This window comes from Colletotrichum aenigma, assembly GCF_013390185.1.
Source record: "Colletotrichum aenigma strain Cg56 chromosome Unknown KSG_Cg56_contig01, whole genome shotgun sequence".
Classification (NCBI taxonomy): Eukaryota; Fungi; Ascomycota; class Sordariomycetes; order Glomerellales; family Glomerellaceae; genus Colletotrichum; species Colletotrichum aenigma.
The window spans coordinates 3203487-3217133 of NW_023500907.1; the positions used below are offsets into that span (position 1 = coordinate 3203487).

Below are 13647 nucleotides of genomic sequence, written 5' to 3' on the forward strand. Positions count from 1 at the left end.
GCGACAGACGTGCGTTCGACGGCGCAAGCTAGGCCGGGTTGCCCAGGAACGAGGAGCGAGGGACGAAAGACGCGCAGGGCGATGGCGTCTGTGAACGGAGTCGGTCGACTTCTAGCGGCAGACCCACGGCCTGTTCTCAGTAAGGGGCGAGGGTTTGACCAGCAGTGATCGGAAACTTTGGGCGCACGGGGTCCGAAGTCTAAGAGGGAGCGGTTCGAGGAATGCACACAGAGCAAGGGTGTAAGGTTGTGGCGCTGGTCGTATTGGTGGTGGTGGTGGAAGTGGCAGACGCAGAAGAGTTGCGAAACGAAGTTCAGGTTGGCTGCTGGTGCCGACAGCGGGTGAGACGAGCGAGCCAGCTTTGCTGCCCTGGTCGCGGTACCCCCGAAGCTCCCGCCAATGGCGATGACGTGAGGCTCCACATGCCGGCTTGCGGCTGCGCTGCATGCAGGGTTATCTGCATAAAATGTGCATAACATGCACAAATCCCACTATGCTTTTCGCATGTTTATCAACAACCCCAGCAACTGGGTACGATGAGCTTCCCCATTGACATGTGATTGTGGCTTTTGGCTTCCATCGTGTGTCCTTGCGAGTCTTCCAGATCCTGGCCACGAAACGTTCTGGCGCCTGCCGGCAGGCTTCTGTGCATATCCAGCCGGCAGCTTAGTCGAATGGAAGTTCAGCAACACCATCGAAGAGGTCTCCTACCACAGTAACCTCCAGGTTGCAATTGGCCCTTGCAGCAGATCTCCAGACCGATCGTCACGGCTGTCTTGGACTAATGTTGTTGAGCTGTTGGTCTGAAACTTGCCTGATTCGCAACAGCACTGCGCTGGCCTAAGTTCTTGGCTACTGGTAGCGTGCCGCGTTGCCCGTTTATCTTTGCAAAATCAAGAACAGCCACGTTTTCATGTTCAAGTACCTGTAGAGAGCATGCGGAGGGGATGAACTCTGGCATGTGACAAGACAGTTTAAAGCGCCTCTTTCACAGCTCTGGGATCCATCTTGTCAGCATCCGGCCCGTGCTAAGGCGCCCTGTTATCTAAGGGATCGCTTGGACGGCAGAGACACGCGACGCTGAAGCTTCTTCAGAGCCTATTTGGGTCCAAGTTGTCGCCTTTATTTCACGGTGTTCTTTTCAAATACCTCAAAGTGACTATAATCGTTGAATCTTGCCAGCGAATGCTGATCACATTTGACGGGCTGCTTCTGAATACCCAACATCTTTCGCAACAACCCATAGCATATCTTCGCACTGTACAGAACATGTACCAATGCCAGGAAATCACAGTGATTGCGAGGACATTTGAACTGTACGCTCAATCTGATTTGCCCCTCACTCACTCGACAGGAAAATTTCCAGCGTGATGAACCCCACCATCATCTCATCCCACCATTCACCCCGCCGACGTCACAAAAGTCAACAATAATTTGCCCGCACTTTATCACTGCACTTTCTAAGACCACCCAAAATGGCCAAGGCTAAGAAGGGCGGCAAGAGCGACGAGAAGGCGGCCAAGGCAGTACGTCCCTCACCAACATAATCAAGCTTCTATTCCACCTTGCCTAACTTGGACATGGAGTAGGCCGCAAAAAAGGCAAAGCAAGCCAACAAGGGTGAAAAGAAGGCCAAGACCAAGGCTGCGAAGCTCGAGGGCAGCGATGCTGAGGACGTGGATCTCGAGCAAGTGCTTGAGGAGTACAAGAGGCAGCAGGAGCAGTTTCTCAAGATCACCGAGACCGTGGCTGAGGCGCCCCCTAAAGCTCGTTCTGCCTCCACACTCATGGCCTCGCCCTGTGATCGCAACAATTTGCTGCTCTTTGGTGGCGAGTACTTCAACGGTGCATTGGCGCAATTCTTCAATGACTTGCACATCTACTATATTGACCGCGATGAGTGGAGGACCGTGACGTCGCCGAATGCGCCGCTGCCGCGCTCCGGACATGCGTGGACTCGGGCTTCCAACCCGAACCACATTTACCTGTTTGGCGGAGAGTTCTCCTCGCCGAAGCAGGGTACTTTCCACCACTACTCGGACTTCTGGCGCCTGGAGCCTGCCACGAGAGAATGGACAAAGATTGAATGCAAGGGCAAGACACCTTCGGCGAGAAGTGGTCACCGCCTGACATACTGGAAGCAGTACATCATTCTGTTCGGTGGTTTCCAAGATACGTCAAACCAGACCAAGTATCTCGCCGACTTGTGGATCTTTGATACCCAGAACTTCTCGTGGTTCAGCCCAACGTTGCCTCCGGCTCAGTTGAAGCCTGACCCTAGATCATCCTTCACACTGCTCCCCCACGAGCAGGGAGCGGTCCTCTACGGAGGCTACTCCAGAGTCAAGGCCACGGTTGCAGCCAACAAGCAAGCCAAGGGCTCTGCTCAGGGGCAGAGGAACATCCTGAAACCCATGGTTCACGATGACTGCTTCTTCCTCAGAATGTCTCTGCCCGCTGAAGGCTCACCGGCCACCGCTCCTCCCGTTGTCCGCTGGGAACGTCGCAAGAAGCCTGCCAATGCCCCCAACCCCAAGCGCGCGGGTTCCACCATGACATGGCACAAGGGACGTGGCATTCTGTTTGGAGGTGTGCATGACGTGGAGCAGAGTGAAGAGGGCATAGAGAGCGAGTTCTTCAGGGACTTGTTTGCGTGGAACATTGAGCGTAATCGCTTCTTCCCGCTGGTTCTCCGCAAGGCCCGTCAACAGAAGAAGCAAGTCGTTGAACAGCGCAGTGGCCGCCGCAACAGAGCCCAGGATCGAGAGGAAGAGCTTCTCAAACAGCTGGCCGCTCTGGAGACAGGCAAGTCTTTGGAGGATGCCGAGGACATGGAACTCGACAAGAAGGAGGAGCCTGAGGAGGAAGTTAAGCCTTTGAGGGAGATGCCCATCACCATGGAGCTACCTCATCAGCGGTTCAACGCTCAGCTTGCCGTTCAGGACGATGTGCTTTACATCTATGGCGGCACGTTCGAGCAGAAGGATCGCGAGTTTACATTCGACGATTTGTATGCTGTGGATCTTGGAAAGATGGACGGATGCAAGGAGATCTTCAACAGGCCCGTCGAGGACTGGATCGTGAGCGCACTCGAGTACCTTCTATCCGTTGCCATACTGACATTGCATAGGATTCCGAGGATGAAGACGAAGACGACGAGGACGACGAAGATGATGACGACTATGACGAGGATGAGGATGAGGAAATGGAGGAAGAGGAGAAGCCGAGACTGCATACGGAAAGCAAACGCAAGAAGAAGGTCGACGAAGCGTCTGTTGCCGGTTCTGAAACCACCGCGGCGGCATCGACGGAGGATGACGATACAGAGGCGACAGAGGAGACGGTCGATGACGGCCTTCCTCATCCTAGAGTAAGTGAAACCCCGCAAACATTGGAATCGCGTCTTTTTCTAACGACGGCACAGCCCTTCGAGTCTCGTCGTGACTTCTTTGTTCGTACCACCGCGGAGTGGCAGGAGATTCTTATGACCAACTTGCGGTGGAAGAACATCCAACCAGAGACACTCGCCATCAAGGAAATCAAGGCGAAGGCTTTCGAGCTCAGTGAGGAGAAATGGTGGGATTGCAGAGAGGAGATCACGGCTCTGGAAGAGGACCAGGAGGCTGCTGGCATCCAGGAGGTTGTGTCGCTTGCCGAGAGAGGCGATGCATCTGGTGGTGCAAAGAGACGATGATTCATCAAATATCCAACCAGGTAGAAATAGTGAAAATGTTCGTTGACAGTATAGCAAAATGGAGATATTGAAGCGTTGGCCTTTCGATTCGATGCACCTGCACTGAAGTGTCGCACGTGACCTCGCGTCTTTGCTTGCGCCCCTCCGCAGGCAGCTGCGTCCTCTGTCGCAAAAGCCAATTCAAGCAAACGCGTGAAACCAGAAAACCAGCCAAGCACTCCGCAATTTGGCATCCCATGATTTCCGGATTTCGTACATCTGCGGTTTGGAGATTAAGCTGTCGTTTGTGTTCATCTTCAGCCCACCATGCCGATCGGCATTCAACGGCTCAACGCGAAGCGCTCGCACCCAAATGATCGCATCATCTTCATCAAGCCGCTGAAGGGCCCAGGCGAGAAAATCGCCCAGGACTATCTGGAGAGAATTGCGGCGCAATGCTGTCCGTCTCCCACATGATGCAGACCGAGGAACCTGGCTGACTGAAAGAAGTACCCATCATGAAAGAAAATCACCTATCGGTGATGTCATTGGAAGAGTATGAGCCGAACCCTGAGTTTGTCGGAAGAAACTTCAACGCCGGCGAAATCGTGCAGCTGGTTCTCAAGTCACGCTCAGGGAGATGGCTTCCGTTTGAGTATGTCCAGATGGTCATGATGCACGAGTACGTATGCCCGATTGGAAAGCGGCATCCCGTATCTCACCATCTTCTAGGTTGGCGCACTGCAAACAAATGAATCACTCCAGAGCATTCTGGGCCGTCAGAAATCAGTACGCAGAGCAAATGAGAGGCTTGTGGCAGCGAGGCTACACCGGCGAAGGCATCTGGGGTCGTGGCACCTTACTGCAGACGGGCGAATTCCAGAACAACGTGGCACTTCCTAGCGAGCCACTGCCGGAGCATCTCTGTGGCGGAACATATCGCTCGCGTGGTCGCAAGAGGAAGGCCAAGCCCAAGCTCTCCTACAAAGAACAGAAGGAACGTCGGATTCTCAAGAAGTTTGGCGCAAACGGCGTTGCGCTTGGTGCGGATGAGGAGACCAAGGTCAAGCTGGAGGGCGGCAAACGCACTCAGGCAAAACCTCGCGTGGCTGGGAGTGCCAGAGGTCGCGAATTACGAGCAGCGGCAGCATTGGCGCGCTTCGACCAGCAGAAGAAGGAACCTCAGGAGGACTTCACAATCAAAGACGAGGACAGCACGGAGAGCGAGTACGAGGACGACCCGGTGGATATCAAGTCCGAGGACGCCGTTGATATCGACGGCAAGAAGATGCTTGACGGCAAGGGTCGCGGGATGATAAAGGTCTGCGAGGATGAGAACCCTGACGATCAGGATGCGCAGAATGAGCTCCAAGAGCTGCGCGCATCCGTCAAACAGTGGCGACAAACACATCTCAGTTTTAAACGCGAAGACGAGCCCTCGGCATCGGCAGCTCAAGCTAAACCACACAAGCCAAAGCAAGAGAAGCGAAATACCACGACGAATCGGGTCTCAAAGCAAGCATCCCCGCCGAGAGTCAAAAAGGAAGAAGACGTTGAAGACGAGCCAGTGCCGATTTCGGAGATTGAGAGCGCACCACCGCCGGTCAAGAGAGAAGCAGATGACGATTCGCGGCCATTGCCAGCCGGCCGTCCGAGCTCGCCGATGCGTCCGTTATCAGTTACCGATCACACAAGAGCAGCGCCTTCGTATATCCGCTGTGGGGTGTGCTCTTTTGAGAACCCGCTCCTCTCGATAACCTGCGAGATTTGCTCCCACGTGTTTGACCCGGCAAGCGTGCCGAACTCCTGGCGGTGCAACCGTGAGCTGTGCCATAGCACTCAACATGTCAACCCCGGCGACTTCGGGGTCTGCGGATTATGCGGCCAAAGAAAGAAGTAAAACTGATTCAAGCCAGCAACTGGTCGCCTCCGAAGATTCATGACAAATGTTTTTGGGTGCTTTGCCAACAGAGCATCACGTTGCTTTCTCGATGAGCAACTTGCAGGAAAACTGATTGCCAGGATGGCGGAAAGGAAAAGGTCGTGAGCTATGAGGCTATGAACGCATGTTAATATCAATCACTATCCGCCCCCTGCAGAACTGACTAAGGGGACGGGCCATAAGGCTCATTTTCTTGGCAGGGCAGCGGGTCCTTCACTTTCGCGATAGATTATGTACCTGTTATTCTGGGAAACGATGACCTCCTCCGTCCCAAAAGTTCGTACTCAATTTACGAGAAAAAAGCTTCAGCCCAAGACAGTATTTTAGGCTCACTTGTCAAGTCTTCAGGTAAAGTTCGGCTGGGCTGGTCCCATGGAGCCCGGACCGTCCGCAGCGTCCGCAGTGCGCTGAAGAGCGGTTCGCCTAAGTTCTAAGCGACACCCTGGGCTGGTTCAAGAGAGGGGTGTCCAGCGGCTTAATCTGTACGAAACATGGAGAAGGAAAAAGGAACCACCAGACCAGAGCCGATCGATGGAGCAGGGCCTTTTGAAGTGGGCTGTTGCGAAATACCGACCGGCGCTGCGTTGCCGAATCGACGTTCTTCTCGCAAGGTCTTACGAAAAATGACTTGCTTGCGGGCTCTTTTCACAACACACAATCACCAAAAAGCCAAGAGGACACATTTTCAAGTTTTCTATCGCAGCCAAGGAGAATGAAACAAGAAATATCAAAGGAGGAGTTGTTCGGGATTGTCAGGGCCAAGACCTCCTCCTGTAAGGGCTTCTCGGTACTTTGTTTGCACGAACTCGTTTGCGCCGCCTCCTCGATGACAATTGAATACAACCCAGTATGCTGTGAGCTTTGGACGGCGCGTGCGGGACTTTGGGTTTTTCAAGGTTCGCCAAGGTGTCTGATAAACAAAAGATCAGCGAGCTTGGACAGACGTGACTTCAGCATGGTTGTCACAGATGGATTGCACTCTGTGCCTATTCTCGGGGATCTGCTCTATATCGCGGCGCATCCTATTGACAAGCTACAGCTAATCAGCCACCACAAATCAGCCAACCAACCCAGGCACGCAATAACCAGAGCAAAGCAGAACGGGAAAGCCAAGCTGTCTTAAGCCTCAGCCAAGGGTTTCGCTATCCCCTTCGTCACATCATCGCGCACCCCGCGGCACTTGTGGTTGGTGATAGCTCCAACGTTCGAGATCGCGAAACTAGTTAGCCCAAAACAGGGAGGTCGAGGCCCGATTCCTCTTCCCCTCTTCGCATCCCCGGAGCACACGCACGACTGCGGTAGGTGGTAGTCGCTACCGCGCCGGAGGGACCCAAGTGCGAGCCTGCAGTGTTCTTGTCAGACGGTGGAGATTCGCGGGAATACCGGGATGGCCCCACCGCTCGAGTTTCAGAAGCCTTAAAATGGCACCTCGTCGTCTGAACCGAACGGCATGGGGGGCCCATGTTTCACTTTGCGACTCCGGATGGGCGCCGCCGAAGACAACTGGCCCGCCTGTGAGCAACGCCTGTGGCCGCCTGCTGGCCTTGCGAGTGATCACCGAAACTTGTTCCTGTGTTGCTCCCCTTCCCCCTTTCCGCTTCCCGACCTTCCGCAACTCTCAGTGTCGTGCTCGACGTCGGTTGCGCTCATCACCGTCCCCTTGCCCCCGTCTGAATTCCTGCCCATGACATGACGTCCAGAGAGGAAGACCCCTGCACGCGCACCGTCCGGTATCGAACCTGTCGAACCTCATGCGCCGAGAGCACCAGCCCAGCGCCAACCGTCGATCCGGGATAGCAACTAAAGAACCCCCCTGACCTTGGGCTCCAGGCCCAATGAGGTGGTGACTCGAGGTTTAGCCTAACGGTACTAAGGTTAATGGGGACAACCTGCCAAAAAAGACAGGTCGTGAACCTGCGACTTTCGAAGCTGCCGGCCCCAAGCCACCATCGCGCAACGACCTCTCTCTGAGTCCACGCCAAGTGTCAAGTCAAACCTGGCTCCCCTTCTCCACAGCCGCGCAGGAGCGATGCGTGTCGTCAGAAGCTCGACGTCCGCGCGGTTCGAATTCTCCATTGGTGATCTTGTGCTTGCGCGTGCGTATCGCAGGTACGCCAGCGCCATCTGTGCAGTTACAGCAGGTACAACATGACTGATGAACAATATTCGTCTGACTTACCTTCCCGACAGGGGAGGCAGGTAGGGGGTGGACTCCATCCCATATCGGCATGGCCCCATCAGTCCGATTGCCAGTGGCCACCCTTTTCATTGCGCAAACATGGAGAAGCCCGGTCCAAAAAAACCTGGGAACCGGGGTCTGGCGTGATTTGATTTGGGAACCTGAACAGACAAACGAGTTCAACTGCAAGAAAATAACCATCGTCTGAGCCAAGGCCACGCCCCCCTCCCCTCCCCAGATCCCAGACTTTAGTGTGAGCGGGAAGGAAAGGGCCAAGGGACGGAAGGAAGGAAGGAAGGAGAAATTTTGAAGATTGTGTTACAAGCTAACCACTACTTAGTGGCTTGCCCTTCCTCCTTCATCGTGCTTCCTTTCCCAGGCTCCCTTTCCTTCTTCTCTCCTTCCATCTTTGAATTGTTTTGTGAACTTTCCCACATTCTTTTCCTGCCAAACACGCAAACAAGACAGTCTGTTGACCGTCACTTCCTTTCTTTCTTTCCCAACCGACGATCTGTGATCCGTTTTTCCATTCTTTCCCTCCTGAGAGGTTGACCTTGTCCCTTTTTTCGACAAGCATCCAAACGAGTCCCAGCAACTTTCAGTCAATCTCGAAATACCATCGCGAGTGAAGTCAAGCCACCTGAACGAAGAAAAAGAAAGGAGATATTCCGAGTTCGCAACCGAAACGAAACAAAACGATCTCGCAGAGAAGGACTCGAGAATCAGTGGCTTGTTCGAGAACGATTCAGAACCTCAACCTCACTTACACCAAAACCCGAAACACTTCGAGACTATCACACATCAACGACAGCAAACAACAATGTTCACCATGCTCGTCCACACCTTCGTCCTCCTCCTCACCGCAACGGCCGCCCTCGCCGCCCCGGCTCAGCACCGTCACTGGCCGCGCTTCACCGTGCCCCAGCAGCACTTTGAGGTCCTCGGCATGCGCGCCCAGACGGAGGTCAACCCGGCTGCCGTGTTGGAGGCGACGTGCATCGACCGCAACGCGTATGTCTTTCACTTACACCACTTCCTCCCATCATTACGCCCGAACCCCACCTTCCAACTTATACCGATACCCGCTACATCTTTACACTGGACAATCACGTACTAACACATCCCAGCCACATCGTCTCCCATGACGCAAACTCAGCCGAGCTCGCCATCTGCGGCGGCATCTCTGGCTCCGCGACCACCTGCAAGGGCAACCCGTCCACCACCGTCGGCCAGTCCGGCTCCGCCCGCTTCACCATCAAGCCCACAACCGCAGGCGCCACCATCAACATCTCCAAGAACAAGTGGGAGCAGTGCGTCCGTGCTGCCCGCGACAAGTGCCCCACCGGCAGCGTCCGCGCTACCTGCTCCGGCGGTGCCACCTCCGGCGACGTCGAGTTTATCCTCGAGGCCATGCCTCCGTCTGGCGAGCTGTAATACAGCTTCAAGCCTAAATGTTTTGGCGGCGGGTGAGGGGACGTTGAGCAAGGCGTGTGTATCTTTTTCATTTTTCTCTGTTCGACACATTTTTATATTCTCGAGGAGGGTTTTCTTTGGTTAGGAACTCTTGCTCTGGCTGTGCCGTGGCTCGGCTCTTCGGACGGTAGAAGATCTGGATACCTGTTGGAGGATTCGAGCCGTGGTCGGCTTGGTTGAAGCTTCGGCTGTATATATCACGGTGGCCAGAAGGTCGTCTTTACATGTACAAAAGCATTCCGTTAGGAACTGATGAATCAATCCACGGGCTCAAGTCAAAACGATCCATTCCATTTTCAAAACAACTTGATGTGGGGTATCATAAACGCCATCTCGAAGCTCCCAGAACCTCCTTGTGTGACAAACATGAAAAGTACAAGTTCTTATAACACAATCCCTCGGTCCCTCCTCAGTACCCATACCTCGTAGCGCACTCCTCACGGTGTGTCTCCAAACAGTCCAGCGCGCACACCCGCGTCCCGCACTTCATACACTTCACCCGGCCCCAGTATCCGCAGACCTCGCAGAACGTTCGTTCGGGGTACCGCGTGTCCTCGTCGGCCCACTCCGCCCGCGCGTCCCAGAAGCTCAGCATCGGCTGCGCGAGGAGCCAGCGCAGCTCCTCGTCCGTCGGGGGCTCGGGCACGCGGGAGACGAGCAGCGGGTCTTCGTCGCCCGGGTGCGCTGGCGGGAGCGGCTTGTCGTAGGGCGCGAGGACCGGCCCGCCGCCTGAAGAATCCCCGAGGGCGGGCGGTGCGGGTATCATTTCGACGTCTTCTGGCTGGGGTACGGGTACGGGTGCGGGTTTCGGGGTGGATGTCTTTGAGCGCTTGGCGGCGTTGCGCTTTGTGTGTTGGTTCGGGTGGGGTGGTTTGTTCGCGGGCTTCGCGGTGTGCTGGTTCGGGTGCGGCGCGGGGGTGTTTTCTGCGTGGGACATGTGGGCGAGGTGATCGTCGAGGTGGTTTGAGAATGTCTTTTGGGACTGGAGGATCTTGCGGACGTTGGGTGTGCTTTTTGTCTGGGCTGCTTTTGGTCGTTTGTGGTCAGCCGGCGGTGTCTATTTACTTGGAAAGGAAGTAGCTCACCTCTGCTACCCCCTTTCGCCGGGATGGGAATCGTCGCGTCCCTGCCCCAGTCCTTGTCCAAGGCCTCGAGCTCCTTGCGGATCTTGGCCTCCTGGCGGACGTTGAGGTCGGAGGCGGAGGGGTTCGCCTTGGTGCGCGCGGCGCGTTTGCGGTTCGCGGGCTGGAGGGCGGCGGCGGCGGGGTTGACGCCCGTGTCGGGAACGTAGGCCCATCCCGGGGCGGATGTCGTCTTTGTGCTTGCGAGCTCGTAGACGCCGAAGTTGTTCATCTTTTTGATTTCCGGGTTGGGTGTGTAGGTGTTAAGGTTAGTCGTTGGCGCAGGACGTCTCGGTAGGTGGTCAAGAAGCTCGACTTTTTTGTGACGAATCAGAGGAGAGGAAATTGTTGATGGGGTAATTTTGGCCAATGAGCAGTGGCTGGCGACAACAATTGAGAGCTCCTTAATGAGTGCGTAGAAGAGATATTTTGTGAAAAGTCAGAATAATTCCCCAATTTCGACGCTTATGCAACTGCCATTCGATCATTCACCCATAAGACGTCATCATGGTCTTTCCCAGGTCGCAAAACGCCGACCATGTGCCGGAGCTTTGTAAGAGAAGCACCCCTTCCGAACCCCCCTTCACTGGGCCATGAAGCCACCACCCCCAGACAGCAAATCCCCCCAGACACCGAAAAACCTCGAAATTTCTGACCAATGGTCTGTGCCCAATGGCTTCCCGGCTAATCCCGCTGTGGCCGGCGCTGACGGAGGACAACGGTACCTGAGGTAATGGGCGGCGCAGCGGCAGAGCCAAGCCAGAGGGACAAGCAGCACCGACGACCTACCTGCGCAACAAGCATTAGCCGAACCATAGCTTCCCTCCCGCCCAATTTACGACCGACCCGAACCTGCAATTCCAACCTCCATCGCATACACCACACCCCCCCATCCCAACTTGCCTCCACCACCGGGTTGCGAGCTCTTTTTTTATCTTCTTCTTCCTCACTACGACACACAGAATCGAGCAAACCTCGTGAGCGACCAGAACTCACCTCTCGCCCCGGTCGCACGCACACGAAACCTCCCGGAATCGAACGCCCGACGACACGACGCAACAATGTCCTCCCGCATCCTCTCCCGCGCGCTCCCCCGCGCCTCTGGCCTGCCCATCCGCGCCGCCCGCTCCTTCCAGACCTCCTCCGCCCTGCGCGACGCCGCCGCCGCTCCTCTGCCTGCCCGGAAACCCGTCGGTGCCTTCCGTGGAGGGTGAGTGTCCTCCCTCCCCCCGTCCGGCCGAGCTTCGTCGAGTTCGCCCCTAGCTGCCCTACGTCATGCCCGCTAGGGGTGCTCAATTGGCCTCACGTGCAGGTCGCAGTCGCAGACGCCACCATATAATTTCGGGCTTCGTAGGAGATGGACATAGCGCTGACCTCAATGCTTTCGCAGTCTCTTCGGCTTCTTCCTCGGCAGCTCCCTCGCCGGCGCCGGCGTCTACTCGTACCTCCTCCAAGAATACAAGACCTCGAACGAGCTCCTGACGGAGGATATCTACGTGCGTCTTTGCATCTGATATTGTCTCTCTGACTCCCGATGTGCCCCCGCGCCGGCTCTCTGCATGTCTCCTCTTTGTCTTTCTCTCCCCCTCTATCCGAGGGTTTCAGAGGAGCCGGTTGAACATCTCTTTTCTTGCACGCTGCAGAAGGGGGCATTTTCCCATATTTCTTTAGTAGACTTTGCCCTTCCAGTGTGGCGCTTCTTGTGTTTCTTTCTTTTCGAGAACTTCCTTCTCGTCTTCAATCTTCTGACTTCCAGCGCTTTGAAGGGTTAAGAAAAGCTAACCGGTAGTTCTGTGCTATAGTCACTCCAGGCCGCCGTCCAGCGCGTGACCAACTACGTCCAGGCATTGGAGGAGAAGATGGATGCCCTCGAGCGCAAGAGAAAATAAAAAACAACAGCAGCCGGTTTTCTTCGTGGAAGCGACAGGATGGAGAGTGAGGGATACATTGTGGTAATTGCGGCGACAGGAGGCGGGGGGCATGGATGGATTGGGTTTGAGGGTGGACAGCACACACACAAAAAGCACCAAATACAACAAAGCAGCAGCACAATGGCTCACGAATCGACGTCCCGAAACAAACAAACAGGTTCTTTCATCTCCTCTCTTCCGGGGTCACTGTGAGTGAGGTGGCTTGGGTGGGGTTTGTATGTTTGGATTAGTGAGGTGAGGCGAGGTGTGTATGTGTATACCAAGGATGTAACAACATGCACCGAGATGATGGCACGACGAATTTCATACTGGTTGTACTGAACTGCTAGGTGTCCGTTTGCTGTTGGTGCTGAATGTGTTGAATGTTATGCCAGTATTTAAGGTCTAAAGGACTGGGCTGTCTCGGAGACCTGACAATAGTCTTCTCTGATTGATTCTGTTCCTTCTGGCAGGATGGGGAGTCATTTCCAGCCTCAGGCAGGCGAATGGCACCTGTGACTTTCGATGCCGAGAGGGCCAGGTAACGTCTCGGGATCAACGTCCGTCATGTCTACCACCCTGCGGCTCTCATTGGTTATTCATCCGGTATTCATTATCGATGGAGGTTGCTGGTGTTGGCTTCCCATATCAGGTACCCGGCTTTCGTAAACCCCAGCCACGACTTTTGCGGTGGCAGTTGCGAGAGTGCGATGATCAGATTTAGTATGATTTGTTCTTCAATTTGCTGCGTAGGGCCTTGGTGATGTTTAAGTACACTCGTGAGGGGAAAGGAGAAAGGAAAGGGACGCATTGGCCTACATTATCGTGCGTACTGCGGTTCAGTATCAGGCGTGTTGTCTGAATTGGTCCAAAGGTCAAGCTGGCATGGCCTTTCCGGGCTGCAGACACGAATGGACAGCTCAGTCGTTCTCTCTCTTACCTCTGTCTTCGCTGTATGAGTTCATGCCGGCCTTACCTTAATGATACACTTATGAACGCTGTGGAATTTTCACTTATGAGACGCAGGAAGTTAAATCTTGTGTGATTTCAAGAGCTTCGCTGACCTGGCGTGTAGAAACGGCGCAGCTGGCGCTGAACCTCGTGAGATCAACATCGGAGTCTCAAGGAGTCAAGACCAACTCGTCGACGATGCACAAGGCATATATCTAAGTTCTCTTAAGCCGGTGAAGACTCTTTTACTCAGCCAAGTTGACGCTTTCTTGGATTCGTACCTACTGTGAAGTCCCCAGGGACACTATGTGGCCAGTCCAAGAGGAAAATTCCTCCCACTTGCGTACAGCGCTTTTCGCGGCCTGCTTTCCGGACTCTAGTCTCTAGGCATTTTGTGA

General features: G+C 54.9%; 5 protein-coding genes across 5 annotated transcripts; 4 read left to right on the plus strand and 1 right to left on the minus strand.

Annotated features, from left to right (window-relative positions):
* Window positions 1-1475: 1475 nt before the first annotated feature.
* On the plus strand, window positions 1476-3694 carry KEL3 (Kelch repeat-containing protein 3; the record flags this gene model as incomplete). The annotated part of the gene is made up of 4 exons (XM_037316129.1): window positions 1476-1526; window positions 1590-3080; window positions 3131-3370; window positions 3425-3694. 4 exons carry the CDS (start codon window positions 1476-1478, stop codon window positions 3692-3694), a joined length of 2052 nt encoding a protein of 683 aa, XP_037184350.1.
* Window positions 3695-4000: 306 nt separating this feature from the next.
* Window positions 4001-5573, plus strand: CGCA056_v000869 (DNA-dependent metalloprotease WSS1-like protein; the record flags this gene model as incomplete). The annotated part of the gene is made up of 3 exons (XM_037316130.1): window positions 4001-4133; window positions 4184-4355; window positions 4406-5573. The coding sequence occupies 3 exons, from the start codon at window positions 4001-4003 to the stop codon at window positions 5571-5573; spliced, it is 1473 nt and encodes a 490-aa protein (XP_037184349.1).
* Window positions 5574-8614: 3041 nt separating this feature from the next.
* On the plus strand, window positions 8615-9228 carry CGCA056_v000870 (uncharacterized protein; the record flags this gene model as incomplete). The annotated part of the gene is made up of 2 exons (XM_037316131.1): window positions 8615-8805; window positions 8922-9228. The coding sequence occupies 2 exons, from the start codon at window positions 8615-8617 to the stop codon at window positions 9226-9228; spliced, it is 498 nt and encodes a 165-aa protein (XP_037185398.1).
* Window positions 9229-9676: 448 nt separating this feature from the next.
* Window positions 9677-10620, minus strand: CGCA056_v000871 (uncharacterized protein; the record flags this gene model as incomplete). The annotated part of the gene is made up of 2 exons (XM_037316132.1): window positions 9677-10293; window positions 10353-10620. 2 exons carry the CDS (start codon window positions 10618-10620, stop codon window positions 9677-9679), a joined length of 885 nt encoding a protein of 294 aa, XP_037185399.1.
* Window positions 10621-11449: 829 nt separating this feature from the next.
* On the plus strand, window positions 11450-12277 carry CGCA056_v000872 (uncharacterized protein; the record flags this gene model as incomplete). Its single annotated transcript, XM_037316133.1, has 3 exons — window positions 11450-11598; window positions 11779-11884; window positions 12191-12277. The coding sequence occupies 3 exons, from the start codon at window positions 11450-11452 to the stop codon at window positions 12275-12277; spliced, it is 342 nt and encodes a 113-aa protein (XP_037185396.1).
* Between the last annotated feature and the right edge of the window lie 1370 nt (window positions 12278-13647).